Source organism: Mustela nivalis, assembly GCF_964662115.1.
Source record: "Mustela nivalis genome assembly, chromosome: 10".
In the NCBI taxonomy this organism is placed as follows: Eukaryota; Metazoa; Chordata; class Mammalia; order Carnivora; family Mustelidae; genus Mustela; species Mustela nivalis.
The window spans coordinates 22,928,150-22,945,442 of NC_139029.1; the positions used below are offsets into that span (position 1 = coordinate 22,928,150).

General features: G+C 44.8%; 1 protein-coding gene across 4 annotated transcripts in view; it reads left to right on the forward strand.

The window, feature by feature from the left end:
• The window catches only part of KPNA6 (karyopherin subunit alpha 6), a 57,423-nt gene extending 42,283 nt beyond the window's left edge, over positions 1 to 15,140 (forward strand). For all 4 annotated transcript variants that reach the window (XM_082685677.1, XM_082685679.1, XM_082685676.1 and 1 more), the window contains 10 exons: positions 469 to 563; positions 2,285 to 2,416; positions 3,747 to 3,835; positions 4,765 to 4,864; positions 5,186 to 5,349; positions 5,493 to 5,571; positions 7,298 to 7,423; positions 7,969 to 8,096; positions 9,085 to 9,263; positions 9,860 to 15,140. In XM_082685677.1, the coding sequence (XP_082541803.1) occupies positions 469 to 563; positions 2,285 to 2,416; positions 3,747 to 3,835; positions 4,765 to 4,864; positions 5,186 to 5,349; positions 5,493 to 5,571; positions 7,298 to 7,423; positions 7,969 to 8,096; positions 9,085 to 9,263; positions 9,860 to 10,047 (1,280 nt within the window). In that variant the 3' untranslated portion in view covers positions 10,048 to 15,140. The remainder of the gene's footprint in view (positions 1 to 468; positions 564 to 2,284; positions 2,417 to 3,746; positions 3,836 to 4,764; positions 4,865 to 5,185; positions 5,350 to 5,492; positions 5,572 to 7,297; positions 7,424 to 7,968; positions 8,097 to 9,084; positions 9,264 to 9,859) is intronic.
• Positions 15,141 to 17,293: the final 2,153 nt, after the last annotated feature.

The window sequence follows — 17,293 nt, forward strand, 5'->3', positions numbered from 1 at the left end:
TTTGACTTCATTTGTTGTTGTATCTTCAGTACCTAGAACTGTGTCTGTCACATAGTTTGTACTCAATAAAAAATTTGATGTATGATAGGAGAAATACTTCTTGTCTGAGTATATCAAGCAATCCTCCCAAGGGGGGAAAAAAGTGCTCTTTTTAGTAAGAGAAATAGTTAGATTAGGGTTCCCCACCTCTTGGGCTTTCTTCTCTTCCTTAATTCCTAACTTCAGGAATTAAGTTTCCAGAAGCCAAAGGTGAGTATACTTAATTTAGGATTGGTTTTCTCTTTAGCATGCCAGCTATATCACACATATCAAACATGACCAATTATTGTGAAAACTACCTCTCCAAAAAGGAGTTTGTAAATATCGATTAGGACAGTCGGGACTACCTAGGAAGGGTGGTGGATTCACCCCAGTGAATATATTAGCCTAAACCTCTCCTGACTTTTCCTTCCTTTCTCCCTCTTTCAGAGCCTAGTCCTCCAATAGATGAAGTTATCAACACTCCAGGAGTGGTGGATCGTTTCGTGGAGTTTCTGAAGAGGAATGAGAATTGCACATTACAGGTGAGGCCTGGTGTAAAAGAGTACCAGATAAAAACCCTCTTCCTGGGACGCCTGGGTGGCTCAGTTGGTTAAGCAGCTGCCTTCGGCTCAGGTCATGATCCCAGCGTCCTGGGATCGAGTCCCACATCGGGCTCCTTGCTCCGCAGGGAGCCTGCTTCTCCTTCTGACTCTGCCTTCCACTCTGTCTGCCTGTGCTCGCTCTCACTCTCTCTCTCTCACAAATAAATAAATTAAATCTTTAAAAATAAATAAATAAAATTAAAAAAAAAAACCCTCTTCCTAAGAAATTGTGTTTCTGTAGACACATCTCTCAGGAAATAGACAAGTAATACAAAAAAGTATTTAAGAAATGCCTCAGAGGGCGCCTGGGTGGCTCAGTGGGTTAAGCCGCTGCCTTCAGCTCAGGTCATGATCTCAGGGTCCTGGGATCGAGTCCCACATCGGGCTCTCTGCTCAGCAGGGAGCCTGTTTCCTCCTCTCTCTCTCTCTGCCTGCCTCTCTGCCTACTTGTGATCTCTCTCTGTCAAATAAATAAATAAAATCTTTAATAAATAAATAAATACACTCTTAAAAAATAATAAAATAAAATCATAATTAAGAAATACAAAAAACTTAAAAAAAAAAAAAAAAAGAAATGCCTCAGAGGTCTTGGTCTCAAATAAGAGAGCCTAAATTTCTTCCCTAAAACAGTCTCAAAGGAAAGATACCAGAGGGGCATTTGGGTGGTGCAGTTGCTTAAGCTTCTGACTCTTGGGATTCAGCTCAGGTTGTGATCTCAGGGTTGTGAGGTTGAGCCCCAGGTTAGGTTCTGTGCTCAGCATGGAGTTTGCTTAAAACTCTCTAGCCATCTGTGCTGCCCCACCCCACCTCCACTGTGTTCATTCACATGCTCTGGCTCACTCTCCAAATAAAATTAAATCTTAAAAAGGAGAAGAAAGAAAGAAAAATGCCTTAATATGACAGCTTGATTATTCAGTTATAAATTAAAGGTTCTAGGGGTGCCTGGCTGGCTGAGTCCGTAGTACAGTAGAGTGTGCAACTCTTGATCTTGGGGTCACGAGTTTGAGCCCCACATTGGGCGTAGAGTTTACTTAAAAGTACATACAAATGTTCTAGTCCAATTCTCTCTCTCCTTTTTTTTTTTTTAGATTTTATTTATTTATTTGACAGATCACAGGTAGGTAGGCAGAGAGAGAGATGGGAAGCAGGCTCCATGCTGAGCAGGGAGCGTGCTTCCTCCTCTCTCACTTCCTGCCTCTCTGCCTAATTGTGCTCTTTGTCTGTCAAATAAATAAAATAAAATCCTTAAAAAATAAAATAAAGACTTTATTTGTAAGTAATCACTATACCCAACGTGGGGCTTGAACTCAACAACACTGAGATCAGGAATTACGTGCTCCACTGACTAAGCCAGCTAGGTGCTCCCTGCTTTTTGTCTCTTAAAGGGGAAGAGGAGGAGGTTCCTGGGTTACTCTGGTGGTCAAGGGTCCAACTCTTGGTCTCAGCTCAGGTCTTGATCTCAGGGTCGTGAGTTCAAGCCTCACACTGAGCTCCATGCTGGGCCTGGAACCTACTTAAAGATAAAAATAAAGGGGAAGAGGAGAAGGCTTATGTTTTAGTGTTTAAGTCAGGGGCAAGAGGCTTACTGCTCTCAGCCAGTTGGTAGGCATGGCTGCTCTGTCTGGAATGACCTCTCAGTCATGGTTTAATCTCACTTTCAGTTTGAAGCTGCCTGGGCTCTAACGAACATTGCCTCTGGAACCTCTCAGCAGACCAAAATTGTCATCGAAGCAGGGGCAGTCCCCATTTTCATAGAGCTGCTTAACTCGGACTTTGAGGATGTACAGGAACAGGTAATATACACATTTGGCTTGGTTCTTGATGGCATTTTTGTTTTCATAAAACACATATTGGATCTTTGTGATAAGAGTGTCTTTCGTTATTTATAATGGAACACACCTATTGAGATGATTGGATGGGGCCCCTAGGTAGCCTCAAGTTGAGGAAGGTGGTCATCAGAGCCCCCAGCTCCTCCCATCCCTCCACCGCAACCTCCCCAGAGAACTGGGTTGGTGAGCCCATTGATGCCATGCCCTAGAGAGGGCATGGAAGTTCCATACCAGCCTGACTGCTTACCCCATACCTTGCCTTGTGCATCTCTTTCATTTAGCTCTTCCTGAGTTGTATCCATCACAATAAGCTAGTAAATGTAAGCAAAGTGTTTTCCCTGAGTTCTGTGAATCATTCTAGTGAATTATTGAACCTGAGGAGGGGATTATGTGAACTTTTGAATGTATGCCAGTTGGTTAGAAGTATGATGGCACCTGGGAGTTGCAGCTGGTGTCTAAAGTGGGGGCAGTCTTGTGGACCTGAGTCCTTAACCTTCGGAATCTCTGCTAACTCTGAGAGTTAGTGTCAACAAATGGTGTCGGATAATTGATTGCTGGTGTAGAGAAAACTTGGAATCAGAGGTGGTGTTGAAAAAAAGACAGCACATTATGCATTTTTCAATACCTACAGATCATAGAGATTAAGACACATCTTGCATTTCTTCCACTGGATTTCTACTGATTGTATAGAAAGTGGAAAGTGGTGCCTCCCTTTTCCTCCCTTAATACATACAGGGTAGATCCCGGAGCTGCAAGAATGCAACTCTCCAATCACTTCCTTTTTTTCTTTTTCTTTTTAGAGGTGTTGATCATGGGAACGGGTTTCTTGCAATTCACCTCTTTTTTTTTTTTTTTTAAGATTTTATTTATTTATTTGGCAGACAGAGATCACAAGCAGGCAGAGAGAGAGAGAGGAGGAAGCAGGCTCCCCGCTGAGCAGAGAGCCCGATGCGGGACTCCATCCCGGGACCCTGAGATCACAACCCGAGCCGAAGGCAGCGGCTTAACCCACTGAGCCACCCAGGCGCCCACTTCCTTTTTTTCTAAAGAGTGAGCATAGAGTGGTCTTGGTTTGGCTTCTTTGGCAGCAGTACAGATGTCAGCCTGTCTTCCCCCACTAAATCAGGAACTCTGAGAGGAAAGGCCCTCAGAGCGAATGCTCAGTAAGGACGTTGGCAAGGAGGGTATCTTCATACGGTTTTTGTCCCAAGTTGCTGGTGGGTACTCACTCTGGTATAAAATATTGACAGAAGCCACTGGAGTCTGAGTGACGGTTCCATTATCCCCTTTTCAGGCAGTCTGGGCACTGGGAAACATAGCTGGAGACAGCTCCGTTTGCCGAGATTACGTCTTGAATTGTTCCATCCTTAATCCTTTGTTAACGTGAGTAATTATGATTGTCTGCACCTGGGGCATCTGTAAGGTAGCCACATGGCAGATCTCTCAGGGGCAGCTTACCTTAAGGTGTTGAGTCAGTGCAAAACTACTAAAAGTTAAAAAAAAAAAAAAACTAAAACTATGTTGATTGCCAAAGTAAAAGATGGAGATAGATTTTGAGAGTACGAAGATTGTAAGATTGTGTCTGTGCCAAGGAGAATCTTCTGTTTGCTTACTTCGTGGCACTATAGATTCTCATGTTGGTCATACCTGCCTCGTTGTTGAGCCAGGAGAGAGAGGCAAGACTAGCCCATCTGGAAAAATCCAAACTTCTCATTGGAATGCATTGATTTGCTATTTTATGCATAAGTACATTGGAGAGCTATGTTGTAAACCACAGATTAAAGACCCCATGAAGGATTATAGGGATCCTTTACCAATCCTTCCTTCCCATATCCTTCAAACAGCTTCATCTAAATTAAAATAGATGGATGGGTTGTACTTCGGAGACCATAATTTCATAGACTACCACTACAGCTCTTTCTTGGGTCCCTCGACAGAAAATCATTCCTTACCTCAGACTAGATCTTCCGCTTTCATTTCCAAAGAGAACAATACTCCTTGTTTAGATCTTGTGGCCAGAGTTAGGAGCACAGTATGTCCTATCTTAAAAGGCTTGCAGGTTTACTCAAATTCCAGCCCTTTGTATGTCCTTACTAGCTATGATCTTAACAAGCCACAGCTGGCCCTAATCCTCTGTGAAGATGTAGCTTGGCCACCTGGCCCAAGCAAGCTCAGTGAACTTAGGTCTATGGGTAGGAAGACAAGTGCAGCTGTTAGTCTTAGGAGTCTAATGCTCCTGGGGTTCTTAGGTGAAGCCCTGTGCCAACAGCATCATTGCTCAGGATCTGTCTATGCTTTACTGTTTCCTTCAGACTCCTCACCAAGTCCACACGATTGACAATGACACGGAATGCAGTCTGGGCCCTGTCAAATCTCTGCCGAGGAAAGAACCCACCCCCAGAGTTTGCAAAGGTGAGAGAGCTTCTTACCAGTGCCTGAGTGAAAGCAGTTCCCTTCACGTGCAGGCATTCTGATATAGGAGTTTTCAAGTCTTTGGGGGACCCCTTAGGGTCTCAGTCCATGAGAAACTGAAAGAGGCAATTGTCAATAAAGTAGGTGATCTTTTGTGTCTTGGATAGCAAAGTGAGAAAGGTAGTCCTGATGGTTTAATGAAGCAGAAATCTCTAGGGCTTGGATGTCCTTGTAGAGGGGGATACAGCGATGTTAGGGGTAGTGATAGAGCTGATGTAAGCCCTGTCCCCTCACAAGTGCCTCTCACTCTGCTTCCAACAGGTCTCCCCTTGTTTGCCTGTGCTGTCTCGCCTACTCTTCAGCAGTGACTCAGACTTGCTGGCAGATGCTTGCTGGGCCCTTTCTTATCTGTCTGATGGCCCCAATGAAAAGATCCAGGCAGTCATAGACTCTGGAGTCTGCCGAAGATTGGTAGAGCTTCTAATGTGAGTGGGTAGAAATAGATTCCCTAAAGTTCTCCATGCTCCAACTAAAGAGCTGCAGTAAGCAGTCTTGCCACTCTGTGCAGAGGTCTGGAGCCGTGACAATGCTGCTGGCCCTCTGCTGATCAAGTCTCCCTCCTCTGTAGGCACAATGACTACAAAGTGGCCTCTCCTGCCCTGAGAGCAGTGGGTAACATCGTCACCGGGGATGACATCCAAACCCAGGTAAGGAAGGAACTACTTAGGGACAAAAGCCCTAACCAAGAGTTTGGGTCCTGTTGGGGGACAGCATGGTCCAGGAGCATGGGCTTGGGTGAAAAATTCCAGCTTTGCCACTTTCTGTATGATCAACTTGATTGCCTTAATTTCTTTTATAAGTTGGAAATCATTGTCCATTGGGTGCTTTTGAAGGAAAACTAAATGGAAGAGACTAATTAACTGGGACACTGTAGGATAATTCTTAAGTTTTTGAGTCATGGTCTCCTTGAGACACAAAGCTGTGGGAACCTTACCCCTACTTCCTATGCCCTCAGAATCCAACAGACCCTTCCTCATGTTAGTAAGACCTCCAGTGAGGGCACAGTAAAAAGGTTTCTTTTGTTGAAATGCTAGAGATCAGAGTATTCTTTTGGTCTCGAGTAGTTGGCATAATTCTGTGGGATTCTTGACAGATTTCTAACAGGTGAATGATCTCACTCAAACCCCCATTCCTTTCCTAGGTCACTGTGTGTGTGTATGTGTGCATATATGTGTGAATTTTCATAACATGTACTGCTTTTACCACTCAGTGTACACCTCAGTCGCATTCAGTCCACTCACGTTATTTGTCATCACCACCCATTCCCACAATGTTTCATCATCCCCTCACTCCCTTCTCAGTGCCCCTCACTTCTCTGTGTCTATTAAATAACTCCCCATTTCCTCTTCCCTGGGCCTCAGTCTTGGTAGGCATCCCAACAGTTTTTTTTTTTTTAATCTTAGGAGTTGATTACTCTAGGTCCCTCATATAAGTGGAACTATATATAGTTGTCCTTCTGTGTCAGCAAATTACACTTAGCCTAATGTCTTCAAGGTTCATTCATTCGTAGTATGTGGCATGCCTTCGTTCCTTTTTATGGCTGAATAGTAGTCCATTATATGCATATATCACATTTTATTTATCCATTTGTCTTGTTGAAAGATATTTGGGGTTGTTTTCACCTTTTGGGTATTAACGAATAAGGCTACATTGAACAGTGATGTATAAGTATCTGTCCCTGCTTTCAGTTCTTTTAGGTAAATACCCAGAAGTGGAATTACGGAATCATACACTGATTTTATGTTTAAGATTCTGAGGGCCTGCCTGCTGTTTTGCACAGTGGCTTCACTGTTTTATATCTCTACCAGGAATGTACTAGGTTATGATTTCTCTAGATCCTTACCAACACTTATATTGTCTGAGGTTTTTGATAATAGCCATCCTAATAAGTGTGAAATGGTATCTTATTTTAGTTTGTTGGTTTTTTGTTTTGCTTGTTTTTTAAGTAGGCGCCAAACTCACTGTGGGGCTTGAACTCACAACCCTGAGATCAAGAGTCAGATGTTAGACCAACTGAGCCGGCCAAGTGCCCCCTTATTGCAGTTTTGATTTGTATTTCCCTGATGATTAGTGATGTTTGGCGGCTTTTCATATGCTCATTGGCCATCTGTGTTTCTTTGCAGAAATGTCTGTTCAAGCCCTTTCAACATTTTTTAAATTAGGTTCCTCAGGGGTTTTTTTTTGTTAGTTGTAAGAGTTCTTTATTCTGGATATTAATTCCTATCAGATAATGGTTTGCATATATTTTCTCCCATTCTGTGGTTTGCCTGTTCCCTCTGTTGATGATGTCTTTTGGTGCACAAAAGTTTTTAATTTGGATTAAGTTCTGTTTACCTGATTTTTCTTTTGTTTCCTATGCTTTTGGTGTTCTAGGTCATTCTTAACTGTTCCGCCCTCCCTTGCCTCCTCCACTTGCTGAGCAGCCCCAAGGAGTCAATCCGGAAGGAAGCTTGCTGGACCATTTCAAATATCACTGCTGGCAACAGGGCTCAAATACAGGTGAAACAAGTAGAAGGGAAGGGGCCAGGGCAGAAGCAGGTGGGAAGGCAAGGGAACACGAGAGGTTGTGGGATATTTGGATCTAGAAGAAACAGTTTGTTTCCCTTTAGAAATTGGGGTCTGGGGCCCCTGGGTGGCTCAGTGGGTTGAGGCCTCTGCCTTCGGCTCCGGTCATGGTCCCGGGGTTCTGGGATCGAGCCCCACGTCGGGCTCTCTGCTCCGCAGGGAACCTGCTTTCTCCCCTCTCTCTCTCTCTGCCTGCCTCTTTGCCTACTTGTGATTTCTCTCTCTATGAAATAAATAAAATCTTTAAAAAAAAAAAAAAAGAAAGAAAGAAATTGGGGTCTGTGTGCTGTTGAAGATTTATAAGGAGCCAGGTTCCTCTGTAGCCTCTTGCTTCTATGGGAAGAACAAAGGACCCCCAGGAAGAGAGAGATGTCTGAATCTTAGCTAATTTTGTAGGCTAGATTTGCTTAATCTTCTTAAAGTGACTTTCTCTGTGTGTGTCTTTGCCCCACCTCCTCCGCCCCGCCATCCTCTCTCAGGCTGTCATAGATGCAAATATCTTCCCCGTGTTGATTGAAATTCTTCAGAAAGCAGAGTTCCGTACAAGGAAAGAGGCAGCCTGGGCCATCACCAATGCCACATCAGGAGGAACCCCTGAGCAGATCAGGTATCCATTCGTTTTTCATTGTCTTGAGTGATCTGTGTACTCTTATTCTTGGTTCATGGTCTACAAAAACCACTAAACTGCTCTTCCTGGGATAGGTCTACACCGGTCCAACAGCACCAGGTTTAAGTGGTAAGCTGCTAGATTGGCTTTGGAATCTGGAATAGATTGCTCTAAAGCATGTACCTCTTTCCTTCTTAGAGAATAGAAACCTAGGACACAGACATCCATCTCTCCTTTACTTTCTACCTTCCAGAGAATTTAAATCTATATAATTGTCAGTTATTCATACAAATGAAGGAGGAACCATGCTGTGATTCATTCATAGCAACTTTTTGGGAAATCATTTTGGGGAGGGGTGACACTCGAGAGAAGCAAATAGAAAGCCATTGTGTGTATGGTTTTTGATTTTGGTTTCCATCATCAAATGAGTAGGAGTGATGGGAACTGGACAAGTGTTTTCCCCTCAGGTTGGGGCCCAGGAAGAGGAGTAAGAATATAGTTAGCATGTTTAAACCCTTGGGAGAAAAGGGATAATCTTGAGTTAAGCTTTGAAGGATTCAGGGTTGTAAAAGCCCTTTGGACAGGTGAAAACATGAGTAAAGGTACAAGAATCAGAAACCTGGAGATGTTTACTTTATGCCCTTTGAAGGGAATGATGGGAGATGATGCTAAAAAGGAGGGTAGGAACCTAACTGGGCCTGTTTTGTCAGGCCTGTAGAGCTTGGACCGAACATTTTAAACAGGGAAGTAATGTGTTCAATGTGGTAACATTACAGTAAGGAGGGAGAGTTGAGACATGGAGGAGCAGTCTATGGCAGCCTTCCCCATGGAAATGACTAGACCCAGAGCACTGGAAGAGTGGAGAGACTGAGATGAAGAAGTGATTATGAAGACTCAGCAAGGAGGGGTTGCCACGAGTGTTGACATGTGTGCCTCGTACCTCTCTTGCCCTGCATTAATTTAGAACTTCCCTGGTCTCTGCCCCTAGGTACCTCGTCTCACTCGGCTGCATCAAACCCCTGTGCGACTTGCTGACTGTGATGGATTCAAAGATTGTGCAGGTGGCCCTCAATGGGTTAGAGAACATCCTTAGGCTTGGAGAGCAAGAAGGCAAGCGCAGTGGCTCAGGGGTCAACCCGTACTGTGGCCTCATTGAGGAAGCCTATGGTATGTGTCCTGTCTTCCAGCCTCACCTCTGCCTTAACTAGAGAGGTTCCAGGTCAGGACCCAGGGACTGTGGGGCCCCCAAAGTAGTCTACATGTAAAGCTATGGGATTTGGGGGGGTCATCATTGAACAAGGTTTTATCGCATTGTTTCCTTCTCCCTCTGAGGGGCAATAGATCCTTCTCTTTTGATAAGTAAGCATGGCACAGATGCAGAAATAGAGCTCCAGAACTCATGAGAGAAACAGGCATGGGAAGGTAGGTTTTCAGCTCACCTAGCAAGTTCCAGTAAAAGTGCTCATCACTTATCTCTGAGAGCTTCAGAGAAGTTAAATATTTGCCCAGGCCACATAGGTAGTTAAAGCAAAATCGGGATTAGAGCTTCTGATTTAGAACTGACATTTTGGTCTTTTTCCTTTGGGGCTATGTAGTTTTGGTAGAGTCTTGGCTCTCCTTTCTTGTCAAAGACAGATCTGATCGTATTACTTAGTTGATAAACACTAATGTACCTCAGGGAAGGGAAAACATAAATGTTTCATGGCCCCATAGAAGAGCAGTCACAGTTTACTCTTGTCCCTCCTTCCTTCTTGCCACCATAGGCTTGGATAAAATTGAGTTTCTCCAGAGCCATGAGAACCAGGAAATCTACCAGAAGGCCTTCGACCTCATTGAGCACTACTTCGGTGTAGAAGATGATGACAGCAGCCTGGCTCCCCAGGTGGATGAGACACAACAGCAGTTCATCTTCCAGCAGCCTGAGGCCCCTATGGAGGGCTTCCAGCTATAATGTCTGCCTCCGGGGAGGGGAGGGGATGGGAAGCACCACCAACCAGCGGAAAAGCAGCCCTCTGGTGGGCGGGAAACCAGCCCCCCCATCATCAGCCACCACACACCTCTGCTGCCCTGGAAACTGTGCTCTTGACCTGCTCCACCCCCTTCCCTGGAGGGAGGACCCTCTGGACAGACAGAACCATCTGAGGCTCACATTTGGGTTTTCTGACAAGAAGGGGATGTGTTGGGTTTTTCTTCCTTACACTATATTTTGGCTGCACATATGTCTTTAACCCAGGAGCCCAGGGGTAGACAAAGGAGGACTGAGGTAATCAATTTTGCACCTTTTAATTTTTGTTTTTTGTTTTGTTTTGTTTTTTGTTTTTTGTTTTTTGTTTTTTTCCTTTAGTGGTGACTTCCTTCCCTTTTATCTTCCTTCATCCTTCCCAGTTCTCTGCCCTGATCTGTGTAACTCTTATCTTGGGTACTTGAGCAGATGGAATATTCCAGAGGTGGGGGGTGGGAGGGGAGGGGAGAAATTCAAAACAAAGTGTTCTTGCTCTGACAGAATATTAATCTTGTATGCTTGGATTGAGTTATTTAATTTTTTTTTTCTTTTGCACATTTTTCTTGTATTAAGATTGCTCTTTCCAAGAGCCATGAGTTCCTGGTTTTAGGAATCCCAGCTGCCAGCATGGTCTGGGACTGGAGGCTGAGGGGGAGGTCACTATGAGAAAAAGGTTCCTTCCTCCCTCTAGCCCCTTCCCAGACTCTTTAGTCTGGGAGAACTCCTTCCCTCCAGGGGCAAGTACACCAGTCGGAGCGGAGGGGAGGAGCACAGGCCTTCAGATGGGGCTTCCTATATGTCGCTACTGATCCCATGTTTCCTATCCACCTTCCAATGGTGCGACCCAACTTCATTTGTTTACTTGAAAATTCCCCTCGGAGTTGAATGAACCTCTGAGGTAGCTGTATTTTCTCCTAAGCACGAGACAGGGGGCAGTGTTCCTTCCTCTCTCCTGAGGAGAAAGTCCTTGCTCTGGTGACCCATAAGTTGCAGAGGAGGTGGAGTGAGAGTGTCATGTATTGGGATAGCCAGGGATCCCTGCCTTTGGCCTTTCTTCTTCCTCCTCTTCTTCCATAGTTGGATCATGTATATTTTACTTCCAAAGGAGAGAATGTCAAAAAGTTCTGTATTTTTTTATATTCTATATATTAGGTAGGTCAGTCTTAATTGGTCTCAAGAGGAAGAACTGTCTGTAATTTCTATAAGTAGGATACTGTGAGGAAGACCAAAAAGAGAGGGGGAAGCCGCTTCGCTCAGGGAGCCTGAGCTTGGTCCTTTTCCTCTCTGTTTAGGTTCTGGGCCACCACCTGGGACCAACCCTTAGCTCTGGAACCTTTATATAGCAGGTCAGCCTGGTCTGATAGTCCCAGTACCTGAAGGGAGCAAGGATGGCCCCGGGGCCCGGAGAAGTCTACCACTCTAGTCCTTATTGCTAAGCATCCTGCTTATATCAGGAAACCCAGAAAGCAGTCTGCCTTCTCAGATTCAGTCTTAAAGGCCCTGGCCATGTAAGGTATCACACACGGCTGCCTCTCCAGTGGTCACAGAAACTTAGCAGCCTTGGGACTTTTGTGAGAGTTATTGCTATCTTTCCTGTTTGGGATCCTTGGACCTGGTTTGGGTTTTTCCCATCCTTGTGACAGTTAAAATCCTAATGCCTTTCCTCTTTGAGTAAAGCTAGTACGATGCCTCAGTGGCTTGCCTACGCTTCGGTGGATTACATGAGAGTAAAGTCCAGTTGTTGGGGAGAGGAGTGGAGAAAGTTGCTGCCTAAGTGTAGACCAACTGTGGAGCTGTGGGCACAGTCTGCCCTGCCCCTGCTTCCCCACCGTGGTCAGTCCCGTGCCTGCGCTGAGCTGTAGTTGCCCTTCCCCAGAGACAGTGCCATTCTTACTCCCATTCCTGCACATCCCTTCTGGCTCAGGTTAAATCCCTACTCCTCTGCTTACAGATCTAAAGTTCAGGTGCTCACTATCGGCCATTGGTCTTGAATTTGCCCTCTCCTAGTGTTGTGATCCAACTCCAGAACCATTTGCTGAGGAAGGTGGTGTGGGGCTTGCGGTTATCCCTGAAAAGTCACACCAGTGCTGTGCCACCTTAGTACATCAGACCTTAGTACCCTGACCTTAGTACATCAGATGCTATTGTTCAGCTTAGGAATGACAAATACTGGCTCACAAGGAGGCAAGGGGAGGGACCTCTGTCACTTGGCCCACTGACTCCATTAAAAAATTTTCCCCTTCAGTTCAAAGAAAAGCCACCTGCCCCTACCCCCTTGTCCTTATCCCAAGGGCAAAGCACTTTAGTAGGACCTATTTTGTACATCTCAAGCAATAGTTGAGTCCCTGTCGTTGGGGCCAGATTTTTATTGTGAGACATACACACCCTGCTTTTCACAGCTACTCCTCTAAAATCTTGCACTTCAGATCTGGGGCCTATACCAGATGGAAGACTCTTTTTTGATCGTCTGGCTGCTGCTTAGAGCCAGTTTTCTCCAAGGACCTGAAACGCTGAAGTCTCCCAGGGTGCAGCATGAGGACAGATTTCTCATAAAGTGGCCTCTAGGAGCATTCCTTTGTTGACGTCTTCCTCAGACTATATTTTCCCACTATTTCCTTCGACCCCTCTTTCAGTCCACAGGTGAGGTTCTTCCAGCCCCCAGGGGCAATAACATTACCTTCAGTGTCTCCTCCTCCTCTCCTTTGGTTCTTTTGGAAACCAAAACATTATTTCTGTAGCCCAACCTTGACAGCCACTCTTCATGGGCAGCCCCCATCTGGACATCAGACCCTGGCCTCAGTGAGGTCAAAGTCTGCTTTCCAGTAGATTTCTGAATGGATGTTGTAGGGATGAAGGGGCTCTGCGGCCTCTTTTAGGGAATAGCTTGAAAAGACATGTTTTTGGAATCTTCACATGCTGGCACATGGCTGCTATATCAGTTTAAGATCTCTGTTGGAGCTGGAGGTATCTAGGTGTGGATTCAAGGATAAGGAGCCTCTTTCTTAGCTGAAGTGTTCAAGGACTGTTGGAACAGTGCCAGCCATTCTTTATTGCCAGCCCCTCTGGTTATCCCACCCCCAACATCTTCTCTAGTACTAATAGAGTCTCTGGTGTTACAAGTCTGCCTTCAATTCTGAGCTGTTCCCAGGTAACTATGTGGTCTTGGCGTTGGCTGCCACCTTCCAGTGAGACCTCACAGGTTCCACTTTGAGCTGGCCGGTCTGGTTACATGGGGCAGTGCGGACAAATGACCTTTCTGAGGAGCAGGCACTGATGACCTCAGCTTTCGGGGACCCTTGCTCTTACCCACGCCCTTACCTAGAACCCTTAGATCTCTTTCTACTCTTTTCCCTGGAAGCCACTTTCCAAGAGCCCTATTTTTTAGAGCTAAACTGCACAGATCATAGCTGCTACTGTACTTGGTCAAGGACAAGTGAAAGAAAGCTCTCAGGCACACTTTTCTAATTCAAGTCACACTAGTTTAAAATGAAAACCATCTGGCAGAAAGAACTATATTTCCATGTTCTCACATCTACATGTTTCCCTCTATGCCCTAGAGCTACTTGTTCCTAACAAACTAAAAGGGAAGGAGATGAATGCCTAACAGTGCTTCCCTCTTCTCCCTGAGACTCACTCAGCTTGGTTTCCTCATCTGGGATTCTTCAGTAGATTCGTCTGAGCTCAGATTCTGGATTTTCAGTTGAAGGCGGGGAGCCATAGGGAGGATGGGCAGGCTGGAGGCCTCCCTGGCAGGCTGGGGAAAGGTGTGAGGCTTTGCACTGAACCATAGGAAGTACTCCTTACCAGTAGCAACATCTTCTAGGTAGGACTTCCCTAGAAATTGCTAGAAGTCCTAGAAACTGTCCTAGAAGTGAGTGAGTGTGAGACTGCAAAATTGCTCATAGTAGGTTTCTTCCACAGCCGTTTAGGATTGCACATTCTAGACCAATCTTTTCCAGTATTTTTTCTGTGTCTTAACTTTCGAAGACTTTTGTTAAGCCAACCAGCTGAGAATTTGGCCCTGAGGGGATCCATGTAGTAGGCACTAGCTGCTCTTTGGCCAAGGCCTTTGTAAATGATTCAGTCATCCCACTGTCTACCCCCTAGCCCCATCCTCACTTTAAGACCATGACAAGGGAAGAATTTGAAGTCAATACCAATCAAGTCTGTGAATTAAAGCTGTTATTTTCCTCTGAGAGAGCATTTTGCATTAGACCTGGGGTATGTGCAGAACCAAAACTGGGTGTGGGAGGCAACATTAAATTTTGGGCCCAGAACACCCAGGAAAAAGGTTTCTGTAGTGTGTCCTAAAGGTCTCTCCAGTGGGTTTGGGCCTACCTCGCTATTTCTTGGCCAGCCTGACTGCTGATGTCCTTGTTGGCACATACCTAAACCCCTTTCCTAACACGAGCCCTGCTCCCCAGTTTAAGTTAGATTTTCAGCTCCTGGTTTGGGGAGAGAGAACTGCCATGCCCTGGGGCCAGTGAAGGAAGTCAAAGCTCAGATCCTGAAACTGGCTGGGAACCTCTTGACTCAGGATGTCATTCAAGAGTTCCACCTCTACCAGAACCCTCAGACCCTAGAGTCAGGTATTGTCTCCTATAGCCAGCTTCCATGGGATCTGCCTTTGAGTGATGACTAAAGAAGCTAAGGAGGGGTGAACGGTGGGTATGAGGTCCCAGCCACCGAGGTCAGACTGGATGTCCTTCAAAAACAGCTTGGGTTCCCAGCTAAAGACCCTAGGAAGGTGAATCAAAACTTTTTCCTCATTGGTTTATTCTTTCCAAGTCCATTTGCTTTTAGTTTTCTAAGAACTATAAACTCTGGCTATTTTCCATGTTCTCAGGGCCCCTGGGTAGACAGAAAAGCTTGATGATTTCAGAGCAGACATAGGCCAAGAAACCGTGGCATTGAGTGTGCTGAGTCCAGACAAATGATATTTATATACACATCCAAATTTGAAGAGAAAATGTATTTCTTTAGGTTTCAAACACTGTACTAGATATAAAGCAAAAATAAAAAACCTGTTGCAAAGTTCTAAATCGTCTCTTTTCAAATCATCCTAACTTGATTTTTTTGGAAGCGAATAAGGTAAGAGTTTAAACGTGTGGCCTAACAGTGGAATTAGGATTGCAGCAGCCTGCTCCTGCTTATATTTTTTCACATTTTATTTACTCATTTAAGAGACAGAGTGTGCAAATGAGCTGCGAGGAGGAACAGAAGCAGATTCCCCAGTGAGCAGGGAGCTCAACACCTGGCCGCTCCCAAGACCTTGAGATCATGACCTGAGTCAACACAGACGCTTAACCAACTGACCCATCCAGGCAGCCCAAGAATTTTAAGTAGGCTCCACCACAACACAGGGCTCAAATTCACAATCCTAAAATCAAGACCTGAGCTGAGCTCAAGATTTGGACGCTTAGCTAACAGGCTCTCAGGCACCCCAAGAATTTTTTACTCCGCTTTATTGAAATATAATTGAGATACAGTAAATGGCACATATTTAAAATGTACAGTTTCGTAAGTTTCGACATATCCACCCATGAAACCATCACGACAGTCAAGATAGTGAACATACCCATCACTTCCAGAAGTTTTACGTGCCCCTGTGGAGTCCCTCCTTCCCTCCAAACCCCCAGCATCCACTAATACGTGTTCTGTCACATTGTTTAGTTTGCATTTTCTAGAGTATCTGCAGGATTTTGACATTTTATCAGTTTCAGCCACTGGGGTCATAACAAAACTATTCTGTTTAGGTCAATTCCTAAATCAAGAGATTACAAAGAACCAGCCAAAAGGTGGTTCAACCTAAAAGGAAGGTTTGGGCTGGCTGATAGAGTATTCATTGCCAACATTTTTTAAAAGTTCTAACTTGAAAAATCTCTGACACTATTGGACCTAAGTTTCTGCAAAAGAGCTCTATTTTATCACAATCCCCACCCTTCTCAGTGATCTCCCCAACTGACTAGAAAATGTTAATATTGTTAATATTAATAATGTTAATATTGTTGCAATTTTCTTTTACAGTAGAGGAGAAAATAACCTTTAACCCATGTTTCTCAAAATTTCTCTGCCATGCCCCTGTAGACCACTGTTGATCCTTCTAGCTATACCATTCCACCCCTTACCCCACACAGGCCTTGTTCTTACTATCTTCTTTATCTCTGCCTAGAACACCCTCTTAAAATGGGAAGCCATCAAGGCCTGATTTATATGTTACCTCAAGAGATTTCCAACATGTTATTCTGGAAATAATCAGGGCCTTAGTTCAGAGACACCTAGATTCCAAACATTTCCGGCTTGAGTCCCATCTTTGTACTCTTATACCAGATTTTCAAGATTACCTGGTAAACAGACTAAGGGTTGGGGAAGAGCACTATCCTTAAGTCTAACTGGGGAAGATACTGATCATCCTTAGGAGCCCCGAAAAAGTGCTCGATTTACACAATTTCATTCACTGCCCTGGACTGATGCTAGCTAGGCTTTAGAACTACAATTTAGCCAATAGTTTTTGTAATGTTCATTGACTTGTAAGCAAATTATTTCAACATCTCATTACTAATGCTGTTGCAGAGCTCTATCTAGACCTAGGGAGCTGGGACAGACTGCTGAGCACTAGGAAGGCTCTGAAGTGACCTTTGTGCTGGACCTCGAAATACTGTTTTTGTTATGGCATTTTGGAAGCTAGAATAGCACCTCTAAAAAACTGGGAAATCCTGAAAATAAAGTATAGTGGGAACAAAAAAGAGGGCATGGGCAGGATTGGCTGGAAATAAGCCAGACCATTTACACATTAAATTTCAGGCACATGAGTTGTTGGCTATTATTCCATTATCCGTAGGCAGCTGAATAAAGAACTGTGATACCACATTTGGAGAGAGTTTGAGTTTTCCTTCCCCCTTTAGCCCCAGTACAACTTGGAATTTGACTGTAGAGGGTGGGTCAGTCAGAGAAAAAGCTCAGGAATCTCCTGAGGCCAAACTTCTTGCAGAGCCCCTTCAGCCCCTTCCAAAGAGGGACTGAGGGTGGTAATATGGAGGGGGGGGGGTGTATAAATAATTTAGCCAAATTACCATTCCTTCTGGGTACGAGGCACGGTAGTCCAGGAGTTAAAATGGGTACTGTGCCAGACTTCCTGGTTTTGAATCCCTGCTCATACCACTCAATAGTGATGGGACAAGTAACTTTTGACTTA